The sequence below is a fragment of the Eubalaena glacialis genome, chromosome 2, assembly GCF_028564815.1.
Source record: "Eubalaena glacialis isolate mEubGla1 chromosome 2, mEubGla1.1.hap2.+ XY, whole genome shotgun sequence".
In the NCBI taxonomy this organism is placed as follows: Eukaryota; Metazoa; Chordata; class Mammalia; order Artiodactyla; family Balaenidae; genus Eubalaena; species Eubalaena glacialis.
The window spans coordinates 160956768-160974002 of NC_083717.1; the positions used below are offsets into that span (position 1 = coordinate 160956768).

At 35.3% G+C, this 17235-nt stretch overlaps 1 protein-coding gene across 5 annotated transcripts in view; it reads left to right on the top strand.

Annotated features, from left to right (window-relative positions):
* The window catches only part of PALS1 (protein associated with LIN7 1, MAGUK p55 family member), a 102324-nt gene that overhangs the window by 43135 nt on the left and 41954 nt on the right, over positions 1-17235 (top strand). For all 5 annotated transcript variants that reach the window (XM_061180936.1, XM_061180934.1, XM_061180938.1 and 2 more), the window contains one exon: positions 7590-7798. In XM_061180936.1, coding sequence (XP_061036919.1) covers positions 7590-7798 — 209 coding nt within the window. The remainder of the gene's footprint in view (positions 1-7589; positions 7799-17235) is intronic.

The following is a 17235-nucleotide window of genomic DNA, read 5'->3' on the forward strand; positions in this document are numbered from 1 at the left end:
GATATGTAGAAACTGTTTTCATGTGGGGTAAATGATAGCAGTAAGTGAAAATAACAAAGCTAATCCAAGGTAGATGGTTATCTCCATTGCTTTGAAAGATCTCCAGAAACGGAGATTCCTTAGCTTCCTTGAGTAATTTTATTGTTTACCCTTACTGCCAAACAATTCTCCAGGGTCTTGGGTGTTTGAAGATAGAATTTTCAGATAGAGCAACTCTTGGTGATTGCTTTCTGTTGCCCATTTTAGAGTCTTCATTCTTTTATATTTTAGGCAGCCAGGAGAGGGCCAAGGGGAGAGGAGAGTGTTCAGGGGGTGGATTTGTAGGCTGTTGTGTGTGTTTGTATTTATCTGATTAATTGTATCCCAAAACCAAATGTAAGTGATTTTTCTTGCTTTTAGATAATATGTCCTCTCTTTTAACATAAATAATCAAGATTTAACTGTTGTATGAAACGTTAGAGGAGATGGGAAACTTAAAACAATGTCTACTGAACATCAAATAAGAGGAAATAGATCAAACTGCAGGACACGGCATTTGAACTAGATATAAAGAACTTGCTTCTAGGGAAGTTGCTACAGACTAGAGTTTATCACCAAAGCCAGATTTGCCATGCCTGCCTTTGCCTTCCCCTCAGCACAGTGTCCGTCCGCATTTCTCTCTTCCCTCCATCCTCCCTTGTTCTGGGTACTGCTCTTCCTCAGTACCCCCTTCTTTGTTCACTCCCCACTCTACACCTGTGTCATTCTTTCTCGGTAGCCCTGTGTTCTTTATTTATCTCTCTACTTCTCTGTCCATGTAGTTCTTTTTGCTTGTGCCTGTTGTGTCTCTGTGTATGGGAATGGGGAAGGGAGCCTCTGATCTCTGTATATGGGGAGTCTCTGTTCTCTCTATAGTCTGTCCTCTCTTTGTTGTCTAGCTTCATCATTATTATAGAAGAGGGTACATATTTGACAGGATGGATTTAGCTGCATCTGATTAGATTTTTCAAATTTCCTCTGGAATTGCACAGAATTTCGAAGAACTTAGGTGGTTTTCGTTTAAGTGGCACGTAATCTAATTACTACATCATACAATGGAACATTTCTTATGTGTAGAAAATTTGCTGTTTTGCATAAAATGTATTTGTAAAATGCTTTTAAAGATATACCATATAGAAACAAAGTTTTTTAAACCTACAGCAAAATACCTTTTGAAATTAAGAATTTTTATATGAAACTAAAATGAACGTGTGTCAGAATGAGAATCCCAGAGTTGATATTGCCAATAATTATTTTTCACTATGACATCATACTTAATATCAAAGAAAAGACCTTTTGTCAGAATTCCATTCAGAATTTTCCAATAAAATTTATCATAATCAGTATTTTAAGACTAATGCGATAGATATTTTTTGCTTTCTATGTGACCTTAAAACTTTATTGGGCAGAGGCAGCATCATTTTAAATTTCCATTAAATTGATAAACCCTCTGATGAAATTCATGTCTTTATAAATAAGTTTATATCATTTAGTGTTTCATATTTTCTTTTACATATTTATTTGTTTCAGCTACATATGGTTTAATCCATATCTTCTTGTCAAGCTATATATTTATATTTAATGAAGTCTTAAAAACTCTGAGTGTCTGGTAACTTAATCTGTTCTCTTTGTTCATTAAACATTTGTCATGGAAACATATTTGAACCTGAAGCATGAGAGTACGTGGGGAGCTTTCCTGCCTAAGAATGCTATCTGGAAAATTTCCCAGCTAAATTGGCCATGAAAGCAGATATGGAATTTATCTGAAAACTGCCCATTTAAATCATAAGTTATCAATTTTGCTGAACTACTTAGTTACCCAGGCTAGTGCTACACTATCAAAGATGTTTTTTACAATGTTTCTCAACAAGATACATAGGCTCTACATTCACAAGAATTGCAGTTTTGGTTTCTTTTGCTGAACTTTCACAGTGTACTGCCTACCATACTATTGTGATGTTAGAGTTGAAATAAAATACTCTGAGAAAATATATGAATCATAAGACACTTGGTTAAAATAGCAGAAATAAAATGCAACAGTATTATAAAAGTAGCATTTGGAGGGTGTATTATATGTGTGAACATGTACAAACACAGTTAACTAGAGGAAATTCTTCCTACAGGTACATGGTAAAATAGAATGTGTAAGCTCCTCTAAATACTAGTCAGTGTACATTGCATGCTGCTATATTGGGCAGAAAGACACTTCACGACAGCTTTTCTAAAGCAGATAAATGACATGTCACAATCAAGCCCTAAAATCTAAAAAAGAAAAAAAAAATTATCTTTTTTTAAGCCCTTGGTATGGCAGAAGAAGCACTGCCTTAGAAGTTCAAAAAGATTCTTCACCCAGGTGCCATTTTTCTGTATGACTTCATTTTCTCCATCTGTAGAGATTTGCTCTGAACTATGTATGTCTCAGGTTTTGGTGGGTTTTTTTAAATTGGGAAAAGTTTCTCAGATTTTATGAGGATTAAATAAAATAGTATATATGTATATATGCCTGTAATACAGATATTGTTCTATGTCTTTCTATTCAGTATTGGCAGTGACCAGTGTGTAATTCAGGCCAAATACATATTTGTAGTTTTTCAACTACAAATAACGGGTTGGTGATATTTCATTGTGAAAGCTGAGCTTAAGTGCAAATGATCTCAATTTAGTCTGGCAACATTGATTAACGCAATAAGTCTGGAGACAACTCCTAAAAAAAGATAATTTCAGTGAAAACAGTTTTTACTAATTAAAACAACAGAAACGTGAATAGGACTTCATAGAGGTTAGTGAATTTGTAAAGGATGATAATTAACAAGTTTAAATTGGTCTTGATGCTAACCTACAAAATTTGAACCTTAAGCCCAGTTAAAGTTGTTATTTCTGGCACTTGGCATGGTCCTTAAGTTCTCCCGATAGCCTTTACTTAAGTAGATAGGTACTAAGTCAACAGCCTCTTTGGGACTCAGTTGTATTGTTCTTCTGCTTTCAGCCTTCCTATTCCTGTAGATCTTATCTTGGTCCCTGATCTCCTGAGAGAAAGACATTTCCAGTTTGACCCTGAGATTTTTTTTTCTTTTCTGGATTTTAAACTGTCCCGGATGGTCTTTATGTCTTTAGAATTCCTCAGTATGAACACAATATGAACAAATTGACCAGATTTGCTCTTTCTCTGGAACCTGTATTCCTTACCTAACTTCCTATCAACACGAGAAGCCTACTGATTTCTTAGAATTTTTTTTTTTCTTTTTTTTTTGGCTGCATTGGGTCTTCATTGCTGCACGTGGGCGTTTTCTAGTTGCGGCGAGCAGGGGCTACTCTTCCTTGTGGTGCGCGGGCTTCTCGCTGGGTGGCTTCTCTTGATGCGGAGCACAGGCTCTAGGCACGCAGGCTTCAGTAGCTGTGGCACGCGGGCTCAGTAGTTGTGGCTCGTGGGTTCTAGAACGCAGGCTCAGTAGTTGTGGTGCAGGGGCTTAGTTGCTCCGCGGCATGTGGGATCTTCCCGGACCAGGGCTCGAACCCGTGCCCCCAGCATTGGCAGGTGGATTCTTAACCACTGTGCCACCTGGGAAGCCCCTCTTAGAACTTTAAAGCAATCATCCCTTTTGGATTAACCACAAAATTTACTGTTGCCTGTCTGTGCTGCATCTCAGCTGTTAACTGATCTCCTGAAATAAGGCCATTGATCTCCAGTTTTATCTCTCGTTAAGCCATCCCTAGTTTAGATTACCCTACCTTACTTTTCCTGTTTCCTTGCTGGCTTATGACTACAGTATTTTATTTGTGCGTAAAATATTCTAAAAATGAAAATTATATGCTGTGTTTACTACGGAAGTAAGAGAGGGCAACAAAAGGAAATACTGAGTAGTTGCAAAGGAGGAACTAGAATAACTATAAAGCAGACACAAAAATTCAATATAGCAATCAGGGTTATTTAGTATAGAAGAAAATAGGTGTGAGTGCTTTAGTTATTCCCAAGTATATTATGTCTTAAAATATTACAATAACTGCTGTTAATATAGCCTGTAAGTCATTGGTTCTTAACCAGAAGGGTACATAGTCAACTTTAAAATATATATATAAAATTAAAGAAGACACAGGAGATTCCGATTGTGTTTGAGGTAGAACTCAGGACATAAATATCTTTGTAAATTTCCTTAGTGATTCTCATAAATATCCTTGATTAAAAACCATTGTTCTGATATAGCAAGAAAATTTATTTAGTACATTCTGCTTAAGACTGCAGGGATATTTATATAATCTCTGTAATTCTAGTCATTAAGGAAAAAAAATCTAGTAGAAAAATGGTCAAAAGATAAGGAGAAAATCGATGAAAGAAGAAATATAAATGACTGTTAACCTTGTGAAAATACATTAAACGTCACTACTAGACAAAGAAATACATGTTTTCCTAACCAGATCACCAAAAGTGAAAAATTTGGGCTGTTTGTAGAAACAGGCACTCAAGTTCTTTGGTGGTAGGAGTATGAGTTAGTACAAATCTGTAGGGCAGTTTGGCAATATGTATCAAAGTTTTAAATGTTTTTATTATTTGATAAGTAATTTTATCCTAAGAATTTATTCTAAAGACATTGGAAAATATCAGATTACAAAACAACATTTACAATGTGACCTCTGTGGTTAAGATCAGCATTTTTTACAAGTCTGAAAGGCTATATATAGAGAGTATATAACAAAATAATACCAGTAGTTATAGCTGAGAGGTATGACTACAGATAAAAAAAATTTTTTTAAATGTCAGTATTTTAGTGTCTGTGGGTGGCTTTGGTACACAGAGATTACGTAGAAGTTCCTTTGTCTCTAAAATTTTAAATCCCCCTGGGCTTGAAGAGACATAGTAGGGAGTTTGTTACCTTCTGGGCTGTCTGAAGTTGCTTATTGATTTCATTCAGCAATGAGATCCTGAAGCTCCTGATTTTCTCATTGCCCTGACAACCAGGCTGAGCCCCTTTAAACAATTACTGAAATTTTAAACAGAAGTCTCATTATCCACTCAGAAAGTCTATAGTCTCCTTAAGATTGTAGTCAATTACCTTAACTACTTTGTTGGTTTTGTAATTCTTTTTCCTTTTAAGATATTTAAATGTTTTCCTGTTTTGCTCTAAAGATACTTTAAGGCTATTGAATTCTTTATACTCAGGGAATTCTTTATACACTTAGGTAATTCTGTGGTAACTTCTTCGAATTTAATGAAATCTGACACTCCATATTCTTCCCCCACCCCAGCTTTATTGAAGTATAGTTGGCAAAAAAATTTTATATATCTAAAGTGTACAATGTGATATTGTGAAATATTTACCATAATTAAGTTGATTAACACATCCATCACCTCACGTAGTTACCTTTTGTGTGTGTGGTGAGAATGCTTAAGATGTACTCTCAGCAAATTTCAAGTATACAATACAGTATTATTGACTGTAGTCACCATTGCTGTCCATTAGATCCTCAGAACTTACTCACCTTAAAACTGACAGTTTGTACTCTTTGACCATTATCTTTAAATTTCCCCTGTCTATATTCTGTCTACTCTTGTAGATAACATTAACTTATGGTTAAATTCTGGCTATTTCTCAAGTTTTATTTAGCTCTGGATCACAACTTCTTAGGTCATTCAAATGACAGTTTTGACTTTCAAATTTTTTTCCAGTTTTTTGGTACATTTTAAATTACTAAAGAGCATATATAATTTTTATAAGGAGAACTAAAGCTGTTTTGATTTGGGGGGGAAAAGATAGGGAACTTCAGAATCAACAGAAGAGCTATTCTAACCTATAAAATATTTAACAACTGTTAACTAGTAGGATACAAGATAAATAAGAATCAGTAACTCTTCTGCAGGCCCTGTGTGAAGAAAACTAACAGAAAGACTTAAACCAAGAGGTTTTTTGCTTTTTTTTTTTTTAATGTGACTGTATAAGACACAGATATACACAGATACTATCTACTGAAAGTTTTTCCCAGAATCATTTACAGTTTTAATTTTAGTCAGCATCTCAATAGGTTTTTCTTTCTGGATGAATAGGAAATAGAGAGTGAGGCGGTATCTGAAAAATGATTCTGTAGCTCATTTGAAGTCAAGACATTTTTGAAAAAGTAATGAGCAAGTATTTGTCATATCAATATGAGCAAAGACTATAATACTATTATAAGAAGACTGTGGTTCTGATAGACCAGTGGACTAGAAACAGACCCTGATATATGTAAGAATTTGGTGGTATCATAAATCAGTGGAAAAGGAGGGATTATTCAATAAATGGTGTTAGAATAATTGGTTAACCATTTGGAAGAAAAGAAATGAAGTTAAAATTTCCCCTCAAATCTATAACAAAATTCCAGATAGGTTGAAGTTAACTACAAAATAGAAGCCATTAGAAAATTTAAATGTAGGTAAACATTTAATGACCTAGGGGAAGGAGTTTATAAGCATAGACAGTGAAAGAAATCACACAGGGAAAGGTGGATCATTCTTAACACGTAACAGCCGAAAACTTCTACAATAAAGGTACCACAAATGCAATTAACAGACAGATGGAAAAATTAGAAAAGTATTTCCAGCAAATGTGACAAAGTGTATACATGTGCACATATCTACCTCTTGGGGGTCAGAGAAGAGATAAACTGTGGTTCTTAACCATTTTGGGATAACCCTCTTCCAGAAAAATGTATGTGCTGCACATGCACGCTAATGGGAACGTGCGTACGCACACATGCCCCAAATTTTCAGTAAAATTTTAGGAGACTCACATGTTCATAGCAGTTCTATGAACCACAAAAGAAGTGCCTGAGTAAACTTCAACCTCCCTGTTAAAGAAATGGAAGGTTTTTAAAAATGGTAATTTTGAATATTGGTAAAAATATTGGTAATGGGATATAAATTAGTAAAACCTCCCTAGAAAACTTTTTGGCTTTTAAAATGTCAGAATCTTATTTAAAATTTCTGCTTCTTGGAATTATTTTAAGAAACATCAGAATCTCAGACATTTTTACTGTACATAGCAGTGATCATTATGTACAGAAATGCTCATTACTTATCCTAGCAAAAAATTGGAAGCACCCTGAATGCTCAACTTAGTGTAATGGTTATAAGTTTTAGCTTAGACATGTAATAGAACATATAATAGAACATCATGGAGCCATTATAAGTTTTTTAAAGACTGTTTGGTGATGTGGGAAAACAATTAAAATGTCCTGTTAAATGAAAAAAGGAAATGCTGTACGATTTTTTTTTTTAAGTTGTTTCTAAGTGATGGGACTATTGGTGGTTTTAAATTTTTTATTCATTTATGTATTCTATCCCTCATTTATTTTTATAGTGATATGTATTAGTTACATAATTAAAACGCTCTTGAAAAAATGTTATTTTATTCTGTTGTATAATTTTTAAAGTCTTACTTAAAAATCAGTAAAATGACAGTGATTTGACACTCAAAAATATTTGCAAGTTTTGTTTTTCTTGAAAACTTTAATTGTTATTGGTTCAAGAAATTTTATCTTAAAATACATGTGGAATTAAGACAGAAAATTAATTTTTGGATACCTTTTCCTTCTCCTACTAGAAGTGGAAGACCTGTTTTCTTCACTTAAACATATCCAACATACTTTGGTAGATTCTCAGAGCCAGGAGGATATTTCACTGCTTTTACAACTTGTACAAAATAAAGATTTCCAGAATGCATTTAAGATACACAACGCTGTCACAGTACACATGAACAAGGCCAGTCCTCCATTTCCTCTTATCTCCAATGCGCAAGATCTTGCACAAGAGGTATGTATTCTGAACATCTCATTGACATATACAAAGTAATTGTTAGTGATAGTAAGGCAGCGTTCTTGGAAAATGCTGGTGTGAATATAAGGTTTGTTAGAATTAATTACTGCTGCTCACATGTTAATAATTTATTGTGTTAGGAAAAATTTGCCTATGTGTATTTTATCCTGAAAAAATATATGCTTAGTTCACAGTCAGGGCTCTGTTTCATGAAGAGAATAGCATTAGGTTTGTATATACAACTACATATTTGCATAGTAAGAGAAATATTTGTCTAAATTACTAAAGGGGAAAAATTTTAATGCTTGTAGTATAGTTTTATTTTAAGCATTATACGTTATAAACTGAGATAAATGAATACTGATGAGATTAAATTATATTCGATAATCATGTATCATAAATATGTAACTTCTAAGATTTGTTACTTGTAGATATTTTGAAGTTTTTCCTCTATAGATACTGTATAGAAGGTCCAAAATAAATTTTAATGTACAGTGAGAGTTTCTCATGTTAACATGCTGATATTTAAGTTCTAGTGTCTGCTGCTTGTTGATGTTTAGTGTTTAATGTGTTTTGCAAACATATTTTATTTTATTTATTTATTTTAAAAAGTATTTATTTGGCTGCGCCGGGTCTTAGTTGCAGCGCGCGGCATCTTTAGTTGTGGTGTGTGGGATCTTTAGTTGCGGCATGCAGGATCTAGTTCCCTGACTGGGGATCGAACCTGGGCCCCCTGCATTGGGAGCGCAGAGTCTTAACCACTGGACCACCAGGAAGTCCCTCTGCAAACATATTTTAAATTGAAGGTTTTAAAAGGATGTAAGTAAGCCATCTCCTATTTTTTGGGGGTGGATATTCTGTCATTATTATAGGATTTTAAGTTATTTTGATATTATAAAAATGAATAATTCTGGAAGCCCATCAGGTAAATCTATTTCACTGAACCCAGACACAAAACAGAAAATGGGCTGAGGGAAGGGTAGGACTTCCAGAGCTACAGACACGTAAAATAGGTTAGGAGGCACTTTTTGAATTAGCACAGAATGTATTTTCTTCATTTAGATGCTTACAGTGAGCGAAGGTCCTATGTGCAAAAGTGGCAGAGAGAAGTCTCATGTTTCTCAGGATAGGAGTGTGACCTGGGGACCTGTTCCTAGAGGGGAAATTTCCCATCTGCTAGTTAAAAGACCTAGTTGAGACCTATTCTTTGTGCTCATTTTTTATTATTGAAATTAAATATGCAGAATTTTTCATTAATGAATTATCCCTGTAGTTTTACTTATAGTTTAAATGGGTTTCCTGAAAATTCCTTATAGAGATTGAAATAGCTGACAGTACTTTGATCTTATTTATTCACAAATATAGTGTAACTTTTATTGTGTAGGGTTGGGAGGAATACATAATAGATAATTGTAATCCTTCTCTTCCCATTTAGGAGGAAGGTTTGTCCAGCTAGGTACTGGGGCTTTGTTTTGTTAAGAACAGTAGGTAGAAAAGAGAATGATATAAGCAAGAGAGATTTAAATTGCTCCATTGGAAGAAAGTGACACAACAGAAAGGGTGGAAAGAAAGGGAAAAAAGGAGGCAACGTAGCTTTAAAGGGTTTTAGGAGTTGAGAGGCAAAGAACTAGAAGTGGCTTAAAGAGTAATGCTTTGAGAGAGAAAGAAATGGTTAAAAAGGACTTTAAAAACTCAATTTTGAATATTAGATTTAGCATAGTTAACATGTACATGGTTCACAATTGTAAAAGTATTGATTCCATATCAAGGAGATTTTCTCAAAGTTTGCTTTCACAGCCTTCAGTAATACTTGAGAATTGTATTGCTTTGGTGGTGGTGGGATAGTAGGTGATTAGTGACATTGGGCTGAGACTGGTCTTAAAATGAGAGCAAAATGACTAACCTAGTTGGGGCAACAACATACGGTTGTGCTACAAAGTGAATGACTTCCCCTGGAGTTGTGTGTGCACAACTGTGTGGCAGCCCTGACTTGACAGTGCATAACACGTGAGAAAAGGAGGTACTTGGAACTCATCAAAGAAGAGTGTTAAATCTGATAACACAATTCTGAAGGTTAAATGGACTCATTGCTTTTATTTTACAGCTGGAAAAGCTTAACAATCACCTTATTCAACCCTTCTGTTTTATGTTTCTGAATATTGAGGCCAGGTGAGGTTTTGTGACTGGGATGAGACTAACTAGGCTACTCATATGCCCATTGCCTAATATTTTGCTTTTTAGCATTCATAATTGCAGCTTTTTTCATATACGGTATTTAAAGGAAGAAATTACCTCATGTTTCAGTTAGTATATGATTTTTAAATGGAAATTTAATCCAAGTAAGTAAAAAAAACTCAAGGAATTTGATGAAAGAATGTCTTAACACATTAGGAAGTGTTCTTTGTTTTTATAGCTTAAAATATCAGTTGAACATTAAATATCATATAATAGATAATACAGCTTCTGAAAACTTCAGAGACTGAGATCTAGATTATATCTTTGACAATCTAGGATACTCATTAATAAATGTAAAACAAGTTTTTTGATCATTAAAGTGCTTTAATCAAGAAAAGGTTGAGAACCTGGGTTTCGTTAAATGAACTTTTGCTTATCCAGTAAAAATGCAAGCCAACAGACTAGAAAATGGTATTTGATTATTTGATTTTGTGATATTGAGGTATATACGTGTATAAGTATATATATAACAAAAACTTGCATCCAAAAGAACTGTTGCAAATTAACAAGAAAGAGACTAAGTTTTTTTTTAATGGGCAAAGGACTTGGACAGACACTTCACAAAAAGAGGAAACCCCAACAGCCAGTAAGTATGAAAAGTTCAGCATCATTAGCTAATAGAGAAATGCAAATTAAAACAAAATGAGAGACTACTGCATAGACACCAAAATGACTAAAAAAATTTTTAAAAGACTGGCAATGTTAAATCTTAATGAACTTATGGAGGAACTGAAACTCTGATAATGTGATTGGTGGAGTATAAATTGGTACTGCCACTTTGGAAAATGTTTGGAAATGTCTGCTAAAGCTAAAGTACCTATATCTGTGACCCAACATCTTTATGTCTGGGTATGTACCTGAGAGAAATGAAAACATATCCACACAAAGGCTTAAGCATAAACGTTCATAGCAGCCAGATAATCATTAGAAGCTGGAAAGAACCCAGATGCCCATCAACCAGTGAAAATTGAGTTAGACTCTCACTGTGGAAGAAAAATGAGTTAACACTCACAATCTAATGAGAAGTACTATGATGGCAGTATGAAAAAGGTACCAAGAGCGTAATGAGATGTGCCTACTTCAGTAAGGGTGGGGGAGAGGCAGACATGGCAGAGGAGAAGATTTGGGAGGAAGGAAGAAACAGAAAATTTAATATGCTAAGTCTTGAAGGACAGTTGGGAATTTACCTGAAAGCCCAAGAAAGAGGAAAAGCCTTTGCACTGGCAAAGGGTGCAAAGATAGTAGTGACTGAGAAAGCCTGGCATATTTATTGAACAATGAGTAAGGAGTAGGATATGATTTTCAAGATAGAGTCCAGATCCTAAAGGCCAGATAAGCCATATTAATAAGTTTAAATTTTCTTATGATGGATCCACATTGGTAAACATTTTAAAATAATTAAATTACATGAATAGATGAAAGGAGAAAACCATATGATCAACTTGATGCAGAAAAGACATCTGAAAAAAATTTAATACCTTTTCCTTGATAATGAGAATTCTTAGAAGACCAGGTACATTTTGTTAACTTGATAAAGAACAATATCAGAAACTAATAGGGAGCATCTTACCTAATGATGAAACACCCAACATGTTGCTTTTTTTTTTTTTTTTTTTAATTTTTGGCTGCGTTGGGTCTTTGTTGCTGTGCGCGGGCTTTCTCTAGTGGCAGTGAGCAGGGGCTGCTCTTCATTGCGGTGCACGGGCTTCTCATTGCGGTGGCTTCTCTTGTTGTGGAGCACAGGCTCTAGGCGCGCAGGCTTCAGTAGTTGTTGCACGCGGGCTCAGTAGTTGTGGCTCGCGGGCTCAGTAGTTGTGGCTCGCGGGCTCTAGGGCGCAGGCTCAGTAGTTGTGGTGCACGGGCTTAGTTGCTCCACGGCATGTGGGATCTTCCCAGACCAGGGCTCGAACACGTGTCCCCTGCATTGGCAGGCAGATTCTTAACCACTGCGCCACCAGGGAAGTCCCCAACATGTTGCTTTTTAAGCCTGGAGTAATAAAAGACTCTCACCACTAGTATTCAACATTTTTCTGGAGGTACTAGCTAGTGCAGTAAAACAAGAAAAAGTAATGAAATATAATGTTGTAGGGGAACAGGGAAAATGTGAATAGGTTTAATTAGATACTTTGAAAAACTAAAACCTTGATTCATTTGGTAGTCAACATGAGACCTATTAAAGTATAGATAAAATGTGTATACACACAGATAATCCTATTTGAAAATGCAGGTAAAGAGATATTGAGAGAAATAATAAATTATTAACAAGGCTATCTCTGGGTGGTGGATATATAGGTAATTTTCTTGTTTAGATGTTGATGTGTTTCTCAAATTTAATACACAAAAGCCACTAAAGGAGAGTTTAAAGCAAGAAATTTATAAGTGATTGCAGAGCTACCGAAGGATTTTAAACAAGAGTTTGATATAAACAGGCTTCCAGTTTAAAGTATTATTCTGATAACATTGTGGGAGATGTGTGAGATCAAGAATGGAGTCTGGCTTAGAGTATGGAGGCTAGTGTAATTGTCCAGATGTAAGATTTTGAATAGCCATTGAACATGAAGTGAAGAAATATTTAAGTAGAAAATTAGGGCTTCCCTGGTGGTGCAGTGGTTAAGAATCTGCCTGCCAATGCAGGAGACACGGGTTTGAGCCCTGGTCTGGGAAGATCACAGATGCCGTGGAGCAGCTAAGCCCATGCGCCACAACTACTGAGCCTGCACTCTAGAGCCCGTGAGCCACAACTACTGAAGCCTGCACGCCTAGAGCCCGCACACCACAACGAAGAGTAGCCCCCGCACGCCGGAGCTAGAGAAAGCCCACACGCAGCAAAGAAGACCCAATACAGCCAAAAATAAATAAAAGAAAAGAAATAAATTTAAAAAAAGAAAATTAATAGAACAGATTGTCCCCATGTGGAGAATAAAGGTAAAGGAGGCATCAAGGGTGACTTCCTGCCTGCTCTTCTTTGTACTGAATTCATCAAACATTGAGTGCTGTTTGCCAGGCATTCTGCCAATAGCCAGATACAAAGCTGAATAAGATACAGTTCCATCTTCAACGAGCTCAATCTATTGGGGATACAGTCACATCAACAATTTTAAATCAAATGTACTTAGACTTATAAGATGAGTACTTGTTATCTAGGCAAGTTGACTAAGGCAGTTTAAGTAGATGGGACAGCTAGCATAATCACAGTCATCCTGGGGAGACAGCATAGTGTATGTAGGGAACAACAAGCAGTTTATGGCTGGACCAGGAAAAGTTAAGGCATGAGGAATGCCAGGAGATAGAGCTGGAAAAGAGGCAGGAATCAGATGTGCTGAGGATAATCTTATAAGGAGCTTGGACTCGATCCTTTAAGTGACAGAGCCAGCAAGAACTAGAATGGTTATATTTGTATTTTAAAGTTTAAAAGGATATTTAAGGACATAGAAAAATAAAGTATTTTAATAATTAGTATCAGGGGGATTTCCCTGATGGCGCAGTGGTTGGGAACCTGCCTGCCAATGCAGGGGACATGGGTTCAAGCCCTGGTCGGGGATCCACATGCCGCGGAGCAACTGAGCCCGTGTGCCACAACTACTGAGCCTGCGCTCTGGAGCCCGTGTGCCACAACTGCTGGAGACCGCGCGCCTGGAGCCTGTGCTCTGCAACAAGAGAAGCCACCGCAACGAAGAGTAGCCCCCGCTCACTGCAACTAGAGAAAGCCCGTGCGCAGCAATGAAGACCCAACGCAGCAAAAAATAAACAAATAAATTAATTAATTAAAAAAAATAATTAGTATCAAATTTAAATAGTTATATTGTTATAAAACAGTATGACTAGCATGATCTCATTCTGGTAAAAGTAAGAAGTAACGGATATACACAAAGATTTTCTCATAGTTTTGAGGTTATGGGTGTACTGTTTTTGATAACCAACTTTACTGAGATATAATTTACATACACTTAAAATTGGTATGCTTCATTATATAGTTCAATATTTTTGGCACATGTATACACCTGTGTAATCTACCACCACAGTCAAGTTATAGAAACATCCGTGAATCCATAAAGCTCCCTTAATTTCCTTTGCAGACAGTAACCACTTCCCACTCTCCAGGCCCTAGGCAGCCAGTGATCTGTTTTCTGTTTTTACAGATTTGCCTTTTCTGGAAATTTCATATAAATGGAATAAAATAATATGTAGTCTTTTATATCTGACTTGTTTTGTTTAGTATAATGTTTTTCAAACTCATCAGTGTGTTGCATGTATCAGTAGCTTGAATTTCTTGTTGAGTAGTATTCCATTGTATGCATATCCTACAATTTGTTTAACCACTCTCCTATTGGTGGATATTTAGGTTGTTTCCATTTTATTATTCTAGCAGATGTGTAACAGTATCTTGTTTTAGTTTGCATTTCCATATGTTGAGCATTTTTTCATAAGCTGTTTCCCTAACTTCTTTTGGAAAATATTTTGATCTTTTTCCCATTTTAAAAATCATATTGTAAATTTTATTGAGTTGTAAGAGTTCTTAATGTATTCTAGTTACAAGTCCTCCTGTCAGATATATATCTCTTGGTGAATATTTTGGTAAAAACAAGTATAAGAATATAGGAGGATATATACCAAATGATTCTGCCTAGGTTTGGGGATTATGGTGAGTTTTATTTCCTTCTTTTGGATTATCTATTTTCTGATTTTTCACATTTAACATATACCATTTCTGTAATTTAAAAAAATTAGTTTAAAATGCTCTGAAGGAAAATAGAGAAGGTATTTTAGCTAGAGAAGAGTACAAGATCAAGAGAGAACTTTTTTTTTTTAAAGATAAGAGATTAGAGCATTTTTATAGCCTAATGGAAAGGAGCCAGTATGATGTAAGAATAGCCTTTTAATTCCTTAGGCCTTTGTAGAAGTAGCTCATGTTGTATGTTGACACTAAAATAGGCAACAACTGGATTAATAGGGGAAGGAAATAAACACTTAACAGGAGTTGAAATTTCTTTAGAAGGGACTATCTCAGAGGTGCTAGGAACTGATTTAAAAGTAAAAATAGGAGGGAATTCCCCTGCAGTCCAGTGGTTAGGACTTGGCACTTTCACTGCCATGGCCCCAGGTTCAATCCCTGGTCGGGGAACTAAGATCCTACAAGCCGTGCAGTGCAGCCAAAATAAGTAAATAAATAAAAAGGTAAAGATAGGAAAAAAGTGTCTATACACAAAATTATTGAGTTGACTTTGTACATTTTGTTCACCCTTGGTGCATTTCTAATCCAAAATTTTCTTTCTCCCTCAGGATCACTTTCTTAGGGACTATAAATTTCATTTTAAATTAACTGGGATTTGATATATTTAAAAAAGAAAAACACCCTATTTTAAAAATCAGCATTTAATTATTCACAGTTTTGGATTACTGCACTTGACCATTAGTAAGACTTTAATCGAATTCTTGCAAAAGATAATAATTGCTATGCCCCCCTGTTTATACATATAGAACTCTACATTTAGAAACATGTTTTTCTAGGTACCAAAACCAGAGGACAGGCTAATTTTGATGCTGTCATTGCTATGATCTACTTGTGGTCAAATTAGTTAATCCCAAAATTATCATCTCTTAGGTTTGATAGGGGAATTACTTTAAAAATTATTTAAAATAACCATAAGAGGTATTAGAGAATTACTAGATTCCTGTTCTAATCATGAGTTACTTTTTAAAAAATTTATTTATTTATTTATTTATTTTTGACTGCGTTGGGTCTTTGCTGCTGTGCACAGGCTTTCTCTAGATGTGGCAAGAGGGGGCTACTCTTTGTTGTGGTGCGCGGACTTCTCACTGAGGTGGCTTCTCTTGTTGTGGAGCACGGGCTTTAGGCGCACGAGTTTCAGTAGTTTTAGCACTGGGCTCAGCAGTTGTGGCTCGCAGACTCTAGAGCGCAGGCTCAGTAGTTGTGGTGCACAGGCTTAGTTGCTTCACGGCATGTGGGATCTTCCCAGACCAGGGATCGAACCCGTGTCCCCCACACCGGCAGGCAGATTCTTAACCATTGCGCCACCAGGGAAGTCCCAATCATGAGTTAGTTTTATTAAAAAAATTATACTATATATTAATTTACTTCTATATGTTTTCATTGATGATGATAATTTTGGCTTTGTTAATCTGCACTGCTGCAAAGTGCTTTTTGGTACTCGAGTTAGGAAGTAGAGAAAGGAAGAAAATCAGAGGTATTAATAATGAAAACATATATAGTATAATCTTTGAGGAAAACTAGTCCACAGAGCAAATTTGTACCTTTAAATATTTATGATAGAAAAAAAGATGGAAAATAATTCGACTGAACATACAGCTCAAGTGATTAGAAATTGAAAAGGGAAATAAACTAAAGGAGAAAAAGGAATTAAATTATTTAAATGGGAAGAACAATAGATTTAACATCAAAAGCTGGTTTTTGACAAGTACAAGAAAATAGAGAAACCTTTGACAAGTTAGATGAAGAAAAAATACTAATAACATTAGGAAAGAAAAAAGCATAGATGCAAACACAGGAGAGTAAAAAATTATAATTGCAGCTTTATGTCACTAAATGTGAAAGTGCTGTCAAGTGGGTGGTTTTTGTAAGAAAATGTAAATTGCCAAAAGTGACTTAAGAAAAGATAACCAAAAAAAGTAGTAACTATAGATAAAATTGAAAGTTGGAAATCCACCCCTAAAATAAACTACCAGGCCCAGATAATTTTACAAGCTCTATCAAAACATTAAGGAACATATAAGTCTTACGTTAAATAAACTGTTTTCATGTATAAATGTTGACTATTTCCCAACTCATTGTGCTAGAATAGTATAGATACTAAAAACAGTAGTTCTGTAAACCAGTGTATATGACTATGCTCACCAAGTCTCTAATCCAATTAATGAACATTAATATAGAAATCTTAAAATGTGAGTAACTCACATCTAGAAATATATTAAGGTAATAATTTACTATGTGCTAGGTAGTGTGCTAAGCAGTTTATGTGGATTATCTCAATCTTTTAAGAACCTTACATTGTAGGTGCCAATCTACAGGTGAGGAAACAAAGACTAAAAAAAATTCTTCATACTCATGTGGAGTTTATCCTAGGAGTGCAAGAATTGCTTGACTTGGGGAAATTCTTTAATGTGATTCACTGTAGTATGGTGGTGGTTTCATTACTCTCATATAAATTTATCTGTTAGTC